The sequence below is a fragment of the Amblyomma mixtum genome, chromosome 8 (genome assembly GCF_055824585.1).
Source record: "Amblyomma mixtum isolate Tamu chromosome 8, ASM5582458v1, whole genome shotgun sequence".
NCBI classification, from domain to species: Eukaryota; Metazoa; Arthropoda; class Arachnida; order Ixodida; family Ixodidae; genus Amblyomma; species Amblyomma mixtum.
In genome coordinates this window covers 29,794,522-29,814,353 of record NC_143019.1, presented here as the reverse complement: position 1 = coordinate 29,814,353, position 19,832 = coordinate 29,794,522, and the positions used below count along the sequence as shown (strand labels likewise).

The window sequence follows — 19,832 nt, the reverse complement described above, 5'->3', positions numbered from 1 at the left end:
TCTGAGCCCTTTCCGCAGTATGCTTTTCGAAAAGCAGGACGAAGCAGTTGTTTTGCCATCACATAATGAGGCAGCATATGACCACAGCAGCAGTTAAGTGCTACGCAACTGCTTCGACTCCTTACAACTAAACAGCCCTTTCCCAAGCACAACACGCCGACAGCGTACAGAGATTGACGACGACACCAGAAAACAAGATGTCGACCCTATCAGGATTCGTTATATTTGGACAACCATTTACTAGGAACCCAGAAGACGCGACACCGGGCAGCGAGACCATACATCTGACTGTGATGTTCTGAGGAAGACCCGCATAACGAAAAATGCAAATGCAGTATGGTATTTACTTCAGTAATATACGGAGTCCATACTTTAGGTGTGAAAAAGCACTATTTTTTTCACTAGCGGAATAACCGCAGACATTTCTTTTACTCGATGATGACGACGAAATACAGCCCCCTTTCTCGAACACTAACCCTCCATCTGCAACAGCCTTCATTTCCAACATCCACCGACTGCACTAGGGTCCATATGACTACGGCCTTAAGTCTTTGACTTCTGTACTTTGGAGTATTCTTCTTGAGTGTTTACCAACCCTTCCCCTGATGCAGTTCCGAAATGCAGTCTGGAAGTCCGTAATGATAGTTTCCGGGAAATCATCACCAAAGCAACCGCCACCTCCTCCGCCTGGGCAATTTCCTGTAATCGAATTCATGCCCCACTAAATCACGCTCCTTCCGCAGCCGTGAAAGCTACGGTTGACATCCCGGTGACCGGTCCCGCCGTGTTCATGTAAATTGCCTCTTTCATTACTCCCATGTTCTCTCGACGTCTTTCACCCTAGACTTTCTTCTTTCCTAACGAAATTCCGGGTGCATGTTTCTTGGAATGGGCCCCACCTTGCTTTTGCTTCTGTGCTGTTCTTCCAAGTCTCCTCTGCCCTCCGTACACCAAATGAATGGGAGCCGTAGTCTATACAGTACATCCCTACGCGTCCTGCTTCCTGATGGCCGTTTCCTCTGCGAAATTGAATAGCCTTCAGTAATTTTGTCTGCCGTGCTGTGCATACCCCTGTTTAGTAATCTTTCTGTTCGCGCGTTTACCAGGATACCAATTGCTCTTTTATATGCTTTGCTTATTAGAACGCTGAACTTGTTAGTTTCTTTTTTCTTCTATTTAAAATAGAGTGATTTCAGATATGGTGATGTGTAAGCGACCCTGCTCAGAATAAAAGCCTAATTAACTCCACGCTTGTGGTTCGATACCCTATTGGTCATTCTCGCCACTTGCTCAGTTGTTGCTCGCAATCTCATAAACGCTTCCGTGTTGTCCTTGCTGTCTATTAATAGACGGGTGATTTTCGCTAGTGGTACCTTGTGAATTGCATACAAAATTACAGCTGTTAGCAGCTGTGCCGCCTGCAAATCATTCCGCTGCAAACCCCCGCTTCTTTCGTATCTTATTTGTTCTCCTATTATTTTATTTAAAGGCGAACATTGTTCCCTCGATTCCGACTGAAGTAATGCTCTATAGAGGCCAGCTTTGGGTTCAAAACACTCCCGCTTTCCATCTGTTCTTTCCACTCAGCGCGCTTTAAGCGAGGACGATCAATTTTCGAGACATGTGCAGCGTTCACTATTCTACGAATCACGAGCAGCGAAACTAAAGCCACGTCGAAAACACTTGCGATGCCGCATTTGCTGTCTAGGCGCACAGTGACAGGGAACAAGAAGCATGTCAGCGGATATCACGACTAAGGAGGCAAAGCACGACGGAGCTGTTCTACAGCCAGCAATAGACAGCCAAAGGTAGCGACGTCAACTTTTTTTTTTCAAGAATAAATCGCGATGCAAAGTCTACTTGTAATGAGCGTCACGGGTGTTGATGGTGATCCGTCCATAGCCCTGCAACCTATCTTTGGGTCTTCTTTTACCGGCAAGACCAAGTCGTCTCCAGCCACTGCTTTGGAAGTTGTTGCAGTCCCGTCACCCTGAAACTGTCCATAGTAACCATCGTATTGCTTAAGATTTTTAAACATTTTACCCGCGCTAGGAATGAAATTGGGGGCCCGAGGCAGAGCTAGAGAAATGTGATAAATATAACGGCCTGAGCCTGACTTTGATCCCAATATCCAACCTCTGACATGACTTCATGACTTTGTCAGAGAAGCAAAATGGCCTAAATTCGTGTCTGATTGTACACAGTAACGCTAATAGCTCGCGTTAGGGATACCACAAACAATTACCAGGGGAGTAATATGACACCGGTAACAGCCGCTACTGGCTGTTCCAGTATTATAGGTGTGCACAGAAGGGTGCAAAGGGTCAGGGCCGCCCTAATAGGCATGGGGAAAAGGGTACGAATTTTGACCCATACTGTTCTTAGCTACCAAGGAGACATGAACAGGCGCAACCATGAACACATTTGCGCCCAACCTAATTTTTATGGAGAAACCTGCGCTCACCTTTGGTGAATATCCAACATGCATGCATTTTTAGCCGTGAAAAGATGATGACGACGCCTTCTACGCCTCCGCTGCATTTGCACGCATTATCTGCTGACGGCAAAGATCTAGGCCGCATCGCTGCATGCCGGCATTGACTTCGGTGAAAGTTCATCTGATTTTCTGACACATACCTTCGATGTGTTGCGCATTTTTTATCTCATATTGCGCCGTCAGCAAAAAAATATAGCCTAGCTATGCCTTGCTGTACTTAATGCTCCATGGTTTATTAGCTTTTTTAATCCGGCAGTAAATATTCTCCCAGGCGGGCACCGCACCTATATTAGTGAAGCACATCACACATATTTATTTTAATCGATTGTGACGTGGCTGTTAAGGTAAAAAATTACAGAAGGCACTTTTTACCTACTTTTAATTTTTTTCTTCCTTTCTAATAACACTCCTACCAATCTGCATACATTCGTAAGGCAACGCATAAAAAAGGCTCACCTTTTTTCTCAAAGAAGCAACGCGGTTTTATGGCCTCCGGTTTCCGTGCTCGCCTCGCATTCTGAATGCCGTGAGTTCAATTCCCCACGCCTTCAAAAGAAATTTTGTTTTACTTTAATATCACGGTGGCGTAATCTGGGAATTTTGGGACTACTGCTGCTGGTCAACGCCGATGCAATGTCTCGTTACCTATGCGCCTTATATTGTCTTCGCATTAAAATGTGAGCAAGGCGTTATCAAGCGTAAGCACGAAAGACACCCCCCCCCCCCCACCTCCTCATCCTTACCTAACTCAGTAAATATTTGCCAACCCTGCACAAGATAACCTCTGGTCCTTATGGGTTGGGGAGTAGATTCCGAGATAAAGCAAGCGTATCAGGGGACGGCAGAAAGTAAGCTGGGAGGATGAGATTAAAATTTTTGCGGGGATACGGTGGCCGCAACTAGCAAAGGACAGGGTTAATTGGAGAGACATGGGCGAGGCCTTTGCCCTGCAGTGGGCGTAGTCAGGCTTATGATGATGACCCTGCACACGACGCAGGGACAGTGCGTCATGAGCGGTCGACTTTTGAGCGAGTGTGCAGAGTTGCCGTTTCAATCGTCTTACTGAAGCTCATGTGAATGACTTGAGAGGAAGAAGTGGTATAAGGAAGTAATTGCTCCCCTCTGCTCAGGTGGAGATGGGACAAGGTGAAGGTGTTCCACTGGGTCTTCCTGGTGTCGGGCGTGACATACGCCCTGTGGAGCCTTTCAGTGAGCGAAGAAAGTGAGTAGAGAAAGCGAAATGTCGTGAATCCGCACGCTTAGAAGCAATAAAGATATGTCAACTGGGTGACGCAGCAGTCCGGTTTATTTCACGTAAAGAAACAATTACGAAAACACTTAAGGCCAACCTTATGGGAGTGACGAGAGAGCGTTGATGGTTATTGGCTGCTTTCTTAATTAGTGTCGCTTTCTAATTACACACACTTATTAGCATGCATCAGTAGTCACATTAGACCACGTGATACACCACAAGGCACACAAGGTTTCCATTCAACTAAGTGTAATCAACGTGCCTCAATGACCTAGCTGTTGCGTGTAGTCTGACTCGCAACAGAATGCTCATGGGTTCGGTTCCAAATAAGTATCTCAACTTTCTTTTCGATGTCATTAATTTTTTTACAAAATTGTATCTAATGATGATATTTAACTCAGTCTACTACCTCCCAATCACAACTTACGTTTACTGTTAATCGTTTTCGTCCCACAGCTCAACGTGGGACGTCACAACCTTCTCAACCAATCCAAAATGTCCACAACAATGAGCACGGCTTTTCCTCCGAACGTCCGCTTGCGTTGCAGTCAATCTAAGGTGGTGATTACTGCTCAGCAAATTGGGGATAGCATTCTTTTCGATGTGTACTGGCGAGAGCTACGCACAGCTGTTTTCGGCTTATTAAAATCGATCGGGGAATCGAGTTTGCAAGGGGCGCCAATGATAGATTTTGCGTTCTCGACGGCCAATTTTAACCAAAGGGTAACTTGTCACAGAAGCATCCCCACTAAAAACAGCGCGTTATGTGCGATGGGAGGAAAGCAGTCAGAAATACAGACGTTACCTTTTTACCAAACTATGCATTGTATAAAAGGGGAACAAAATTGAAAGCATAACGGGGGAGATCGCACTCACAAGACAGCGAGTCAGCTCAGAGTTTGAAAAAGCGTTTTTTTTTCGTAGAGAAAAGTAACATTTGGTCGATATAACTTAGAGCAGGCATCACCTACCATGTATTCTTCGCGAAACACTTGTCCCATATCTCTGATATAAAAGTCCTCGTTTATCACGCGTTGCCTCAAACGAAAGGCTTTGCTTCCAGGCGCCACATGTTCTTGCTTGGCCTTTGTCTCGTGACGTAGCCTTGCTGGGTACAAAACAAGTTTATTATTTGGCAAATGCCAATAAATCGTAAACGCTACACCAACGCGATATCGTTTAAGCAAGAAGAACAAATATATTTTAGTACATGATGGCGCTATTGGTTACAGAATGGTCGTTGTCGAACAAATTTACAGTAGATGTATTGGTGGGGCGCTTTGGGGACATGAGTAGAAAAACCAGCAGCAATAAAGGAAAGTATTTTACGTTTACGTCTGTTAGAGGCGCCAAAATTTCACGTCCATTGTCGGGCCTGAAAGTTCCAACTTGTCCAGTAATATATCGGAGCCACGTTTTGTCATCATGAGCGCCGCAATATTTACGGACACTGTAATAGAATAGGTTCCATGTTCCTCAGTAATGCATCAAACCCTGTGTGTGGCATTAATAAACACGCGAAATTTTTTACTCCATCAAACTGGTCCGGCGAATTACTGCCCATTAAAACATTTCTCAAGAAACTAAAACGTTTCTCAATAGTCTGCAATCATGCATACTCTAAAATTCTGGACACGCGCATTTTTTCAACAAAAAGTCGTTTATCGACGCAATTTTTTCGCATATGGTAAGATTTCACCGTAACAATCAATATGTCTGCTGATCCCTGTTCCGAACGCTTCTATTTGTTGCCAAAAACGCGCCCCAGTGGCTTTCTATGCCAGCCGTAACTACTCAGTGCGAACGCAGGACAATCTTTAAAAGCAAGATTTTGCTACTCGGCGGAAGGTTGGACAATTCCCATCAATATAGTCATAATAGTATCTTTCAATATCCCACACTTCTCCCGAAATTAAAAATGATGAGCAAGAAAAGAAGACTACGAGTCTTTCCGGAACTGTACAGACCGTCGGAAGCTTTCGATCTGCTTGTTTGAAAAAGATTAGTCAGCTTACGTTTGCTGAGTATGTTTCAGAAACAATTGATTTGACGACAAGTTCACTTAAACTCAAGAATACGCGCCTGTTGTAAAACCACACCATGTAAATTCAATTTTTACGAATCTTACCCTGGTTTTCAGAACCAGTATGACGTATTGTTGAAATCAGCAACTAATCCCTAACATTTGTTCGCAACATTGGGCTTGTTTATTCACAGGTGCATTCCTCGTGAAAGAACTTCGCCGAGCCTTCAAACCTAGTCGATACGGATTTCACCGAAAACAGGTAAATATTGGTATTTCTCCTCACAAAACGGGTGGAGAAAAACTAAAAACTTTTTTTTTGTGACGGACAAAGATTTAGCGATAGTTCAGCATGACATATGTGGCAAAACATTGTTTCTCCATCGTGTATAAAAAGAGCACTGTTACTTGCAAAGTCATGATATTCCAGCTGAATACTATTTTCTCGCAGCTCGCAAAGTTATTCACTCCCGCCCTGTTCATAGCTCAGGCCACAGGGTGCTGAACTAAGGACCCCTCCCTCACGTCTCTAGCAACAACCTGTTTTATCAGGGTAATTTTACTCTCTCTCTTTCTCTCTCTTAAATCTTCTGCAGAGTTTGCAAAACATTTATGCAAATTTTTATACCCCTGAACGGATAACATTATTGATGCTTTGCGACGAGCTATGTATTACATCCCTAGCCGCATTAGCCTAGGGCTCCCAGTCATCATCCAATCCGTATGCAAAAAGATAGACGACTGTACACTAACGCACACAGCTACCGACTCGAAGACACGGCCATTCTACCCTGATCTCCCCCCGGCAGCGAAGGCCAACTTGCGCAGCAGAATTCGAGCCCGAGCCCATGACCTGAACCGTAAAGCAGAGAACACTTTCCCCCAACCATTAATCAGGCTACTGCGGCTGGTTATGAGCGATCGGTGGCAGTTGTGTGGCTGTGGCAGCCCATCCCGGCGTCATTACTGCGCCAATCATTTCGCGATCCAGCCAGCGCTTATCTCTCGCCGCCCCCGACCACAAGCGGCTGTGATTTTTTTGTCATTGTACCAAAGTTTTCTTCGTAGGCCACCAGACAAAAAAGCAGGCTTGTTTCGGTAGTGAACAAGCTTTGCTTAAAACCTGGAACAGCACCCGACTTGAGGGATAGAGAGCTAAAGAGAATAAATTGTAGACGTTTACGCTACGTCGCCTAATGAGCTAAACTCGGCGAGGACTCAGCTGCTTGTGAACTCTTTATAGCTTTTTGCTGCTTCGTGTGACATTTTCAAACGCCACCTCTGCTAGAAACAAGGCTACACAACCACGCCCTCTCGTCCCAGATATACCCTCACCCGTTCGCTACTAGGACGACCAAGCGTGCTTGCACTACAAGTGCCCCTCCTCCCCTAGCTTTCCCCCTCACCCGCGCGGAACGGGGTTCAGCGTCGTCATTTGCAGAACATGTCGCATAAAGAGCTGTTGTCGTCAAACTTAAGACTCTCAAGTTCTAGTCCATTGTTTGAAATAGATGAATTTGGCGGCGTATAAGAGATACCGTACAATGGAATATGGCGCAGTATGAAGGTTACCCTTAAACGTAAGTGATATGGACCACCAAAATCCTCCGCAGCCTTGGGCTAAGTAAAGCGGATGGAGCGACTCATCGGGAGGGGCCCCAAACTTTCAGAATAATCTCCAACTGCATGCTGGTGGCTAGGTTTCTAATTTTGTTTCCACACCTCGCGCGTTCCCCTTGCAGGACAACACGCACTACGGGTGGCGAACCACAAGGTCTTTTGCCACGGAAAACTGCAAGTGGTTACTCCTGCACCCTGTGCTAGCAAGGGCCACCGCTCATTTGACGCCGTCGGTAAGCATCCAGTTGGTCTGTCACTTATTGCCACACTTACCTCGTAGCCAATAGTGCGTTTCTATGTACGAGCCTGTGCTCCCTCCTCTGTTCTTGCACAATCAAGGTTGCGCCACCTAGCGGTAGACTTTGTAAAAGAGCAGGATATCTGCCAACATCCGGCTCTTTGCCTGCCGAGGTGGATTTACCGTAGTGACGACTCCAGAACACTTCAGGACTACAGATCACTGTTTGAAAAGATGGCACTCAAAATGGCATGTAAACAGTGGTTACAGAGTTGGTGAATTAAAAGCAGGGCAGATAATTTCAGATTGAAGCTTTGGCTTTAAATTCGGTATAGTATAAACGTTATTAGTATATCTGTCTTAAAATGGTGCTAATTTCAGTATAGCTTCTTTTAAAACATAATTCATTATGGCCTAAAATTTCGCTTTCGCTGTCCGGAGTAGATCGCAGCGCTACAAACGACTGATGCGCAGTAGGAGTGAGCCTGAATTCACATCTACAAGCTCACTACACGGAACAGCAGTGGACCCAATTTTCACATGTTTGGGTTTGAGGCGTCCTGACTCACCAAATGACTAAGACTGCTCACAATTTTGCTGCTATGCTTGTGGAATCTCCTCATATACTTGATTCGTAGTTGACCGTTTCCTAAGAAGCTTAGACTATTAGTTATATTAGTAACTTGAATAGCACGGGAGATAAGCAATTTAACATAGGAGTCGATTTTATTGCCTTTATTTATGCAACAGTATTTTCTACGCTACAAAGTATATGTGGCAAGCAATGAACAACATGCGCCCTCCTGGATTGCTGGGAACCACGCGCATGATATGGAACAGAAAATAAGCGCTACCTAGCGAGTGAAACACTTCAAAGGTGTATTTGTATCGTTCGCCACATTGTAAACGCTGTCTCCGCCATCTTTCCATGTATACACAGCTGGTACCCGTCTTCTACGCCGCCTACTCCTCCCTGTTCGTCGCATCGCAGTTGAGCTGGGAGGTTACCATCGCCTTCCTGTGCCAACATGCCGTGTTCTACGCTGTGACGGCACTGCACATTCCTGCATTGAGCTACGTCATCGCATTCCTGATGCTCCTTCACAGGCACATCAGGGACAAAGACTCATTTTTGGTTAGTTTGCTGGCACCTTTAACAGCGGAGATTGTTGCAAGGTGGACGCGACTTGTAAGCGTGTTCACTGGTATCTTCTACGGCGAAGATGATTGCAGGTAACGTTACCATTACAGGTAATGTTACAGAGTAGCATTTCGTGTGAAACCGGTACTGTTTAAGGCGTAGAACGTAACAAATTAAGTACGTACGCCCTTTTGATGATTTTTTTGCGCACCTTAGCAGCTGACAGCTGAAAAGCAATGGCATGCTTTTTGCCGGCGTTTCCATTGGTTCCATCTACGCCGGATGTCGTTAAAAGGTATAGCCATGGCAGTGGACATGTTTTCTGAGACCTTTCATGGCAAAGGTTATTAAAATTGGGTATTGACGTCTTTTTGGTAAGGGAGTTCGCTTGTGCATTTATCGGCGGAGATAAATTCTAAAAGCAGAGAAGGAGAGGAGAACAACCCTATGAAGAGCGGGAAGGCTGGGGATTGTTTCGTTCGAAGCATACATCGTGTTCTACCCGCATACGGTTAACTTCTCCACCTTAGAAACCTTTTTCCTTCGTATACTGCTAATTTCGCCCAAATACTCCAACCGCTTAGCAGTTTGGTGTCCGCAGCATGATGAAGCAGTTTTCTTTCACCTTTCGTAAAGGCCGTATTTACTGTGCATGCATAAACAATGGTTACCTAATTCACACGTTAAAAAAACAAATGAATTTTTCCATCTCTAGTTCATTTTCTTTGTAAGAGCAAAGTAAGGAACCATAAGTTTATTAAAGAAGAACAAAAGGAAAGTTGAGAAAACAGAGAGTGATGTTGGAGGTGGAAGTAGAAACTACGCATGGTTGAGGGAGGGCGGGTATGGGTCCATCCTAAACGTGTTTTGGGCACGTGGCACCGCAACGCACCACACGCCCGCAGATTCCCCATTACTTATGAACTAGTTTACGTCTCTTGAGCAATACTTCATGAAAATGCTCTAACAGGGGTCTTATGATCTCAATATAACAATACCAAAAACTTCCATTAAGTGCAATCTGTAATTTCGGCTCATGTATACCCTGCAGTATCTTTACAATCACTACGGGCGCACCTGCTACATGGTGACCTACGTCGCCTTCCACTGGAACATTCTCCGCTGCATGAGCTACAGTGTGGACTTCGTCCGCTCTGAGAAACTCAAACCGGAACAAAGCCGCCGCCGACTGCCGCCATACTGGAAAACGCTAGCCTACGTCATCTACCTGCCGACCGTCTACTTGGGACCACTGCAGAACTACGACGACTACGAAGCTCAGGTAAAGTGACCTATCTTGCAGGCATAGATTTTCCCATTATGTTACGCTGTGAAAGCAAAGGCCCCATAGACGCCTTGGTTTACACATTATAAAGCGGTGTTATAATCGAGGAAAACATGCGATAAGTCAATTTTGTATGAGATTCTATGAACGATCAAAAATTGGGATAAAGACTGTGAGAGTGAGATAGCAGTGCAACAAGACTTCGGTTTTCAACTAAAGATATATGTTTAGAGATAAATTAATATCTATAATGTTAGAGTAGCGCGAGTACTTGGTCGTGATAAAACTAGAGGCCTTATTCTGCAGTGATTCGAGTTGACCGACCAGGTATGCTTGATGCTAGTTCCAGATAACACCTGCGCATTCTAGTTGCGATCTAAATGACGGGATGCATGACAGGAGCCCGTTCGCCTATTCCCAAAGTTTATTATACTCTTCGGTGTTTATGCAAAAGAGGAAAAGTCGGAAGAAATGTAAACACCTATGTATTTTCATGCACGAACTTTCTCAATGGCCACGGTATTGATACAATAAAAGAAAGACTCATTGGCTCTAGTCGTCGTAAATGTTATATATTTCGTCTTTAAACCTTAATTTGTTTAAGTGAGTAGAGTACACAATATGAGTCCGGCGAAATAGCACCAAATGTTTTCTTTACATTTTTTAGTCTTCGTTATCTCAAATTGCATTTCTTCATTTAACTGTATTCGCGTTCCCTCAAACATCCACTTTCAATTCAGTCGTTGATGTCTACATTTATTTTCAGAAAATATCTCCGTTGAACCCATCCTTGGCAGTTGTCGTTTGTCGCTCCTGCCTGCCATGCTACTAAGCACAAATATCGCGTCTTGAGGTACAACAGGAAGCCGAAGAATTGTGGTAACTGAGTGGAAAGAAATTAAGCTATGAAAATGTGCCTGGCACACATTGGAATGACGGCTTTGCGGTTCCTTTCTCCCCACTTTGCGCTCTGAATGAGGGTCAAACCTCAAGGCTGTTTAGAGGTGGCAGATATAGTGTGTTGTGCAAAGTGACGTTTTCCAAAGTATTCAGTACATGCCGCTTCACGCGTCAAATCATGCTTGTATTTTTTTCAGCTAGACAAAGAGAGGCCCAGGTGCACGCCGCGTGAATTAGCTTCAGCCGTCGCAAGGCTGCTGCGCAGCGGAGCCCACTTCATTCTAATGGAAGCCATGACTCACTACATATACAGGTCGGTGCCCGCTTCCTTCCAGTTCAGTCTGCTGAGCCTCCTTGGTGACTTCGTCGCTGCAGATATGTTTGCGCTGTTTTCTCTGTTTGCCTCTCTCTAGCCGGGTGATTTACCTGCCCCTTTCTTCAGCCTTGTCTCTGTACATCCTTGTCGCAGTAAATATTTCACACTCGGTAGATGCCTTAAACACGCCGTAAAGAAAGTGAGGGGGGTGGCAGAAAAGAAGGAAGAAAAGAGGACTCGCCGCAGTGCAGGACTACACAATAATTTCGAACACCTGGGGCTCTTTAACATGGACACACTTGGCTCAACAACAGGCGTCTTCAGCAACTCGCCGTCATCTAAGAGAGGCTGGTTTTTCATTCTGCGCCTTAAGACTGAGCACGCTAAGACCATTATCGTTGAGCCACAGCAGTGGGTAGACACATGAACCGTACCGTGAAGGGAGACGTGCAGAACCTCTTCCCGTACTGCCAGTAACGGCGGCCTATACAGCCCAGCGTAAAAGAAACGAAATTTCTAGTGTTGCCGTTAAGTGCAGTAAAAATTGTAAGAGTGATGGAATCTGAGGAGCTTGGTACATGTTTTGCGTGCCGTCAGCTCAAGAGTAGCCCCAAGAGGCGTCGTCATGCGTTTTACTTGCATGTTTTATTACTCTCGAGCTGATGGCACGCAAAAGTAAAAATAAAATGAAGAATTAGATGAAGTAAAAATTTTCATCCAATGTAAGGTAACTTGTCAGCTGTATTTTTGCACAAATGCGGACGTCTGCTCACCATGTTCAACCTCCGGTGCCTCAACTGCCCGTCTTCCTTCCGCAGTTCCGCGATGGCCGACTGGCCCTGGATGATCGAGAAACTGGACCTCGCAAGCGTTGTGGGCTTCGTGCTAGCCTTCCACTTTTTCTTCTACATCCGCTATGTTTTCACATACGGCTTCGCCGGTGCCCTTGCCAATGCCGAGGGCATTGAGATCCCGCCGTACGCCAAGTGTATTGCCAGGTTGAACAAGTGCACCGAATTCTGGAGGTGAGTGACCCAACTTGCTGAAACTGGGAACCAAGAATCAATATTCGATGTCACCTTTTTCTTCGAATTTAGTACTCTCTCTTTACTTTGTGCGTTTTTTCATGTTCTGACAGGACGCTATTTTACAGATGTGGTGGATTCTGTTATTTTCTTTATCTTCGCTCTGTAGTGATTCTCTGCACGACTATAAATGTAAATATATTTTTGTCGTTTTTTTTTTTTTATCGCACGCTCGTTTTATCTCCGGGAACAGGCTGAAGTGGCTGTCGAACCCTGTCTCGTAGAGATGACATATTTGTCAGCGGTCCTTTATGCAAATCTGAAAACCAACACCCATGCTTTAAGGTTGACCCTGCTCTACTAAGATTCGGGGTGGTGACTCCATAGCGCGCCATTTCGTTAGAGCTAATCGAACTACCCTGCTTTCCTTATACATTACGGAGGCATACCTAACAGGTGAAGAGACATGCAAAAAGAAAGGAAAGAAGAAACAAAAATGTTATCGCGTTTAGAATAATGCAGCGTCTTATCACCCTCGCGCCCTCGCTAAAAGCTCCGAAAGAGACTTGTCAGCTTCGATCTCTTCCAAATACTTACTGAACAGGCGAAAAATTTCAACCATTAAAAGATTTCCCGTGATGTCTACTGAAAACTCCGCCCTAAGGACACACTGTTGTTTTCTTTCAGGTACTTCGACCGGGGAATGCACCTACTAATTCGAAAGTAAGTGGTTCGAAGATTGAAAAGTATCGTTATTCACTCCATATTTACAAGAACCGAGACAAAACTTTTATTGGGAACAAGTAATGAATGATACGTTAGTCAGGAACTTAATCGTTTGTGACCCAACTGTGCTGAACAATGTTGGAGATGGCTTGGGTTGACTGAAAGCCTAAGCAGACAAAGCACAATTGTAGGTGTAACCAATAATATGAACAAAAATAAACTAATGCCCACCTTTATTTAGAAAACAGATTTTACAGAAGGTATTCCCCTATTTCGGTTAGTAAGAGTGATCAACCGTTCATTTTAACGAATGAGAGATTTACAAGCAAATACGAAAGTTTAAAAGTTCGTTTAGCAGTTGCTTGCTATTAACAGCAAGTTAACGATATCCTTGAAACGGAAGATACATAACAGGCATATTTTACCTATATCTGTTGGTCCGAAGCCTTGAAGCTCACGAATAGTGTCAGCTAAGGACAAGGCAATGGGATGTACAATAGAAAATTACGGGTGTAAAGCTAAAGGGCAACGCCGAGGATTTCTCAATTATTTTGAGCAGAAAATCGCATTATATTTCTTAGGTGCCCTTGTCTCAGTTCTGATGAATAGTTGTTCAAAATAACCAAGCAAACAATCATAAAACACCAACAATAATTCAGGAAACTGATCTCAAAACTGAGTTTCCACTAAAGTGTGATGTCACGGCACAGCAGGTATTGTCGTCATGGGTACTGTCTCAAAATGTCCACTGTGCACGATGATTGGCTAAACTGGTGACTCTTACTGACAACTTCGGTCATTATTTGCCTGAAATGACCGAGAACAAGCTTGAACTTTTTCTCTCTGCAAACGTAGAGTGAATATCGACGCGCATGAAGCTCGTGATGTCACGCAAGATTTCCTGTGAAAAATCATTGCAACTGATGCCACGAAACGAGAAAATTTCAAACTACTTTGCACCGAAACAAAACGCCGTCTGGCTGCGAGACTTGGCACGAAGGATCAGAGGACAGAGCAGCACTTACCGTGAAAAATACCAAAGTTGCCTTTAAAAAGAAGCGGTATTGACTATAAAACGAATGTGGCTTAGTGATATCATCAAATGAACTTGGGCGTAGCATAAATAACTTAAAGCAATGACGGAATGCTTGTTAAACTGTGTCTCTGTACATGCCAGTTCGCGCAGCAATGCCTTTTTGTGTTAACACTAGCCTTACTTGGCCTCGTGGTAACAAAGCTGTACAGGACGAGATTACGAATGTTAACAATACGTACTAAAACTCAGCAGATGCGCACTGTATTCTACTGCACCTGTGACAAAACAATGCCTGCGTCGAAGTAGTTTCAGCACCCCTCGAACTTTATCTCTGCTCGTCACGCTTACAAAAAAAGTTTTAGACAGTCTATAGAGTGTCTATAGATTTCTGTCTATAAAGTCTATAGACTATCTGCAGACAAAAGTCTATAGGCAATACAAACGCTATAGACAGTCTATAGACAATCTATAGATTTATGGCCATACACTTTAAGTAGACTTTTCTCTTTAGAGGGTCTATAGACTATGAATAGACAAAGAGCAATATCTATAGGAAGTCAATAGAGTCAATAAGAAGTCTATAGCGTGTCTATAGACCATTTTTATAAGGGCAGTGTCGGTTCCTTGCGCGCTTCTACTGTTTGCGTTTGCAGGTACTTCTACGAACCCTTGGCCGGCGGCCGCAAAGGGCCCGGTTGGTTGGTGCTGGGCACAGCGATGTCTTTCGTCTTCACCTGGTTCTGGCACCTCATGGAGAAGGGGGATGGCATCTGGTGCGCCCTCAGTGTGCTTGGAATCTCTTTCGAAGTGTTCGTCACTGAAATAAGGAAGTGGACGCCAATAAAGAACATCGAGGTGCGTCGCTGCGTGAGCTATAATACGGGAAAATGCAATACGGCCAATTTCTGTCAAATTTCAGCTATCTCAAGCAAACATTTCAAGAGGTGTAACCGAAAAAATATATCAAATCATGCCGTAGGTTATTTGATTTAGAACTGTATTTATTCACTGTTCTGCTGAAAGTTAGCATTCTTTTGTGGTTACAGTGAATGCCATGAAAACCATGTGCAGACTTTGGAAATCAATAAGCCGCGGAAAATTGTGGCCAAAAATTATTAACGTTCTTCAGTCAATTGTGTAGCTTTTCAACTTTACAACATGGTTCCTGAACTGTGTCATGCGGATTCCTCCGTAAAATTTTTATGAAGCTACAAACCCAGAAGTTTCCGGGCTTGATTAAAATTTTCCTGAATTCCAACAGACACGATAAATGAACGTAGAGCGTTAAAATATTTCAAATAATTCAAACTGGCGTATTTGCCAAAAGTAACCGGGCAACGATAGTTTGTTTCCTAGCAGCACAGCGAAGCGCTTATGGCAGCCCGTAAGCTCTGAATCTGAATAAAGTGAGGTGAACCCTTGTACTCACGTTTTCACACTTTTCGGTCATTAGGGGTGCCGTAAAGGCTCCTTTATACGGTCGAGAAGCGAAAACCTGTTGCTCGGTTACTTTTGGCAAAGGGAGTACATTGGCACGACTGAACTCTTGATAGCCTCCCATTTATATGCCTACCCCGCCGCGGTGGCTAAGTGGTTACGGCGCTCGGCTGCTGACCCGAAAGACGCAGGTTCGATACCGGCCGCGGCGGCCGAATTGCGATGAAGGCGAAATTCTAGAGGCCCGTGTACTGTGCGATGTCAGTGCACGTTAAAGAACCCCAGGTGGTCGAAATTCCCGGAGCCCTCCACTACGGCGTCCCTCATAGCCTCAGTTGCTTTGGGACGTTTAACCCCAACGAACCATTTATTTGCCATTATGAACTGGACATCCTGTGTTCTAGCTTCGAAACAAGATCACTGCTGTCGTTCCTCGTTTTGTTCTCCACAACCATAATTTTTCGACGTAATGCTTCACATCTGTTTCGGTCCTGCAAACACAGGCAATCGCTAGAAATAACTAGCCATAGCAGTGTAGTTAAGAGTGCCGTCCACGGCCATTCTTTAGATGCAAAGTAAGGCCGCCGCTGCGATTATGCCGGGAACCTTATGCTAGAGTGAATAATTCGCTCTTCTAGAATCACAGGCACATTTAACACAGAAGGATATTTGCTGTCCGGAAAATTCCCTTGCAATCCCAATTTTTCGAAGTGTTTTGACTAAGAAAGACTAACGCCGCTACTTTCTCTCCACTCGCCGCCGCGGTGGCTCAGTGGCTATGGTGCTCGGCTGCTGGCCCGAAAGACGCGGGTTCGATCCCGGCCGCGGTGGTTGAATTTCTTTGGAGGAGAAATTCGAGGCCCGTGTACTGTGCGATGTCAGTGCACGTTAAAGAACCCCAGGTGGTCGAAATTTCCGGAGCCCTCCACTACGGCGTCTCTCATAGCCTTAGTCGCTTTGGGACGTTAAACCCCATAAACCAACCAAACCAACCAACCGCTTTCTCTCCACTCGATGTTTTCGTCAACATCAACGCCATGTGTACTGGATCTTTCTACAGACGCGGTACCTCGGCACGGCTGGCCGAATGCGGGAGGCCGCAGCCCTGCTGGGCTCTCCCCACTACCTCCTCACCATCCTGGCCTGCCTCTTCCATCTCGTCGACGTCAACGTGTGCCTCATTGTGTGCCGAAGGATTCTGCTCGGTATGTTCATCTTTCGTGACCGAAATGCAAGTGCAGACGTCCATTTGGGACTAGCAGTTAATTCTTTTTTTTTTTGCATAACAACCAGTGCGCTTAATCGGAGGACTATTTCATTGCCTTTTCGGGTGTTCCTAAAGTGATATTCATCTCTATAGATAGACTTAATGCGTCCTTAACTCTCCAGAGCCAACTTATAAACAATAGAAGCAATGTTCACGGCATGTGCCAGTGTCATTTTAGTCACGAGTGAAAATTGCTCATTAGGGGAATTTCAGTGTTCGGATACAAATAATACCAAGATTAGTGAGTACCGTCAAGGAAAATCGAACGCTGTGGCGCAAGAAGTGCGGAAACTGTGAGCTTTGTGACGATACCAGCTGAGAGAGCAGTCTTCGTTTCTTTGACACTGATTCGCCAGGTAGTACGCACGGGCCAGAGATGTAGGTATTTAATGCGCGTCCTCATTTAGAATTTTCTCCCAAATACAACAAAAAAGATAATATGGGAGCTAGGCGCCTCGCACACGCCGACACGTACTGATGTTTGCTAGCAGGTATTCAAATTCATATGCGGTTTAGTGTTATATGTGACCCTCAAGGGCTATGGTAAGTTAATTATCGGGAGACAAAAAAAATGGAATAACAACACGTTACTATTCTGGCTGTGCGTGCACAAAGGCGCCCATTATCATGCCGTAATTCTTCACAGAATGGTTTAGAAATCTAAGATACGCATACGGGTTCACCGATTCCATAAGAACGGAAAAAAATGGAAAGATCGGCACTGGCTTCTTTAAAACACACAAGTTTTAGAACCTTCTCCTAACTGCAGGGGCGTTTGTGTTGGACTGCGTACTAACACCGACAACGAGCTTTTTTACGATGGCAGCGCCATCTGTAAGAAATACCTAGTCACTATTTGTCATATCGAAATTATGTGTAAAGAACGATGTGAAAAATCTGACAAATACCCCTTCTGGCCCAGCAAATTTTGCGTTTTTTTAGCAAATGTCACTGCCTTTTTGCGTCTACCAAATAGTGTACTCACATGTGCCTCAACGTATTTGTGCTAATGCCTTTCTTTAATACCACTACTGCAGGCTTCCCATTCCCGCTGGTACCCGTGTTGGCCGGCCTGTACAGTGCCTGCCACATCGCGTCCTACATAAAGGAATGGGAGGAGACGGCGAAGCGCAAGCAAGCCTAGGTGCGGCAGTCATCTTCGAAGTGCACCCAAGACACACCAAGATATCACAAGATCAGGAACAAAAGAAATTCCCCCTTCACCCGGCTACTGACATTGCTTTCGCGTTCCTGCTGCGCATTTTCTTTCCGCATATTCGCCAATAAAACACTCACTGTCCACAAACATCACAATCTCACAGAACACTTTTATAGCGTGCCTGTAATGCCCACAACAGTAGTAGCTTCATTTTATTACCGCAGCACAAGCATTTCACAAATTTACTTTGCTTAATAGCAGGTGTTAGCTTCGCTAATTCCTTGGACCAGTTAGTGGCTAAGTGAATATTTTTGTAGTGTTTCACTGATCAAAAGCCCATACCATGGCCTCCTCTGATATATGGATCTCTCAAGTTGTAATAGTTCCAGCACCCGCCTTTCGCCAACTTTACAATATACACTAGTCTGCTCTGCATACCGATTCAGTGGTACACAAACTTAAGGGAACCACCCATTGCCCGAACTGGGCAATTCAAGATGCGTGTACATCATCGTTCACCAAAAGCAAGCCGATCAGACTTCACTAATTACAAAAATTGCTTTCAGCGCCAGCTAAATATTGCCAGTATTTGACATCTTTAAAACGCATTGTTCGTGAAATAATGATGCAACGTTACAGTGCCCGCTGTCTTAACTGTTCCTGCGGCCGGCAACAACTCATCCTTCCTTCTTTATTTGTTTAACAAACTGCTACTGCTACTAGACTCGTTGCTTAGTTGCTTCAGCAGCATTTCAGCGTGCGTTCAGTCTACAGGCTGGCACGTCTTGAGCCACATGACACTTTTTTTCCTGTATTTCGACACCCATGGATTTAGCTTCCAAGGTGAGATGCTTTCGATTGCTTCTAACTGGCCATATGGCGCACTGGATCCCGAGAGCGCTCAGATTTTTGACGCACTGAACTGAGAATTTATTCCTTTAAAAGTTTTTTTAGGCTCAATGTTTGTTCATTGAGATTCCGGTTTATTGGAGCCAACGCTCTCTTCCATTTACAATGAATAGCCTCTATGTTGGAAACCAAAAAACAATTTCCGTGCCGCAAGAGCACTATCAGTGGACATTTTTAGCAAGCCTCCTCTAGCGTTTCTTGCCACTGCATTGTGAAAAAGACGTAAAATTTTTTTTCGTCATGTGCGTCGGGCGCGAGCAAAGCAAAATGAGTCATTATCGGCGGTTGAAGTAATAACTATTTTTACCTCCGCATCAACGCTGCGCATCGGCTAATGTAGAGTATGATCTACGTGAAAAGGAACTCTGCTAGCGCGAATGTGTAGATGCTTTTTTTTCCCGAGCTTACATAGACGTGGCAGCTTCATCTGCGAGTTTGTGCACACAGAACTCGGAAACTCAATTAAAACGTTGAAACTTCGTACCCGCGTCTGGTTGATTAAAGGCTCCCTCGAGATTTATCTTCTTTTGTACCCGTCCAAAGACAAGTATAAGTTTAAGGCATTCAAAGTTGCGACTTAGCATGGCCTCGCTAATATTCTATGCGCCCCGACTCCTTCGCTACAAAAGATTTTTACACGCTTGAAAAGTTAACACTTGCAAGTTAGCGCGGCTCCTGTTTATTTCTCTGTCCTTCATCCACATTTACCCAAGTTAACTCTCGTTACTCGGATGGCGATCAGGCGTCGTCAGGTTGACATGATCAGTTGTGCAACGTTTGGGGGCGCACGCGCGATGAACCCATTTCATGGTTTAACGTCAGATAAGTGCACAGGAAGGCCCTTTCAAATTAATGGTTCGCTTCGACGCCGTCAAGTCAGCAAAATTATTTGATGAAGCTATTGCTACCATTTTATTTCCATTGCGAATTGAGCATATGCGTGCTGTGTTTCCGCCCTGCTCTCGCCAACGTTGACAATAATTTGCAAGTATAAAACATTT

At 44.7% G+C, this 19,832-nt stretch overlaps 1 protein-coding gene across 1 annotated transcript; it reads left to right on the top strand.

Moving 5' to 3' along the window:
- Window positions 1–1,690: 1,690 nt before the first annotated feature.
- Window positions 1,691–18,040, top strand: LOC149331874 (protein-cysteine N-palmitoyltransferase HHAT-like). The gene is made up of 12 exons (XM_089555587.1): window positions 1,691–1,808; window positions 3,628–3,719; window positions 5,967–6,034; window positions 7,515–7,625; window positions 8,571–8,765; window positions 9,823–10,053; window positions 11,154–11,269; window positions 12,091–12,297; window positions 12,985–13,020; window positions 14,713–14,914; window positions 16,557–16,701; window positions 17,801–18,040. Exons 1-12 carry the CDS (start codon window positions 1,735–1,737, stop codon window positions 17,905–17,907), a joined length of 1,584 nt encoding a protein of 527 aa, XP_089411713.1. The 5' UTR covers window positions 1,691–1,734; the 3' UTR covers window positions 17,908–18,040.
- The last annotated feature ends 1,792 nt before the right edge of the window (window positions 18,041–19,832 follow it).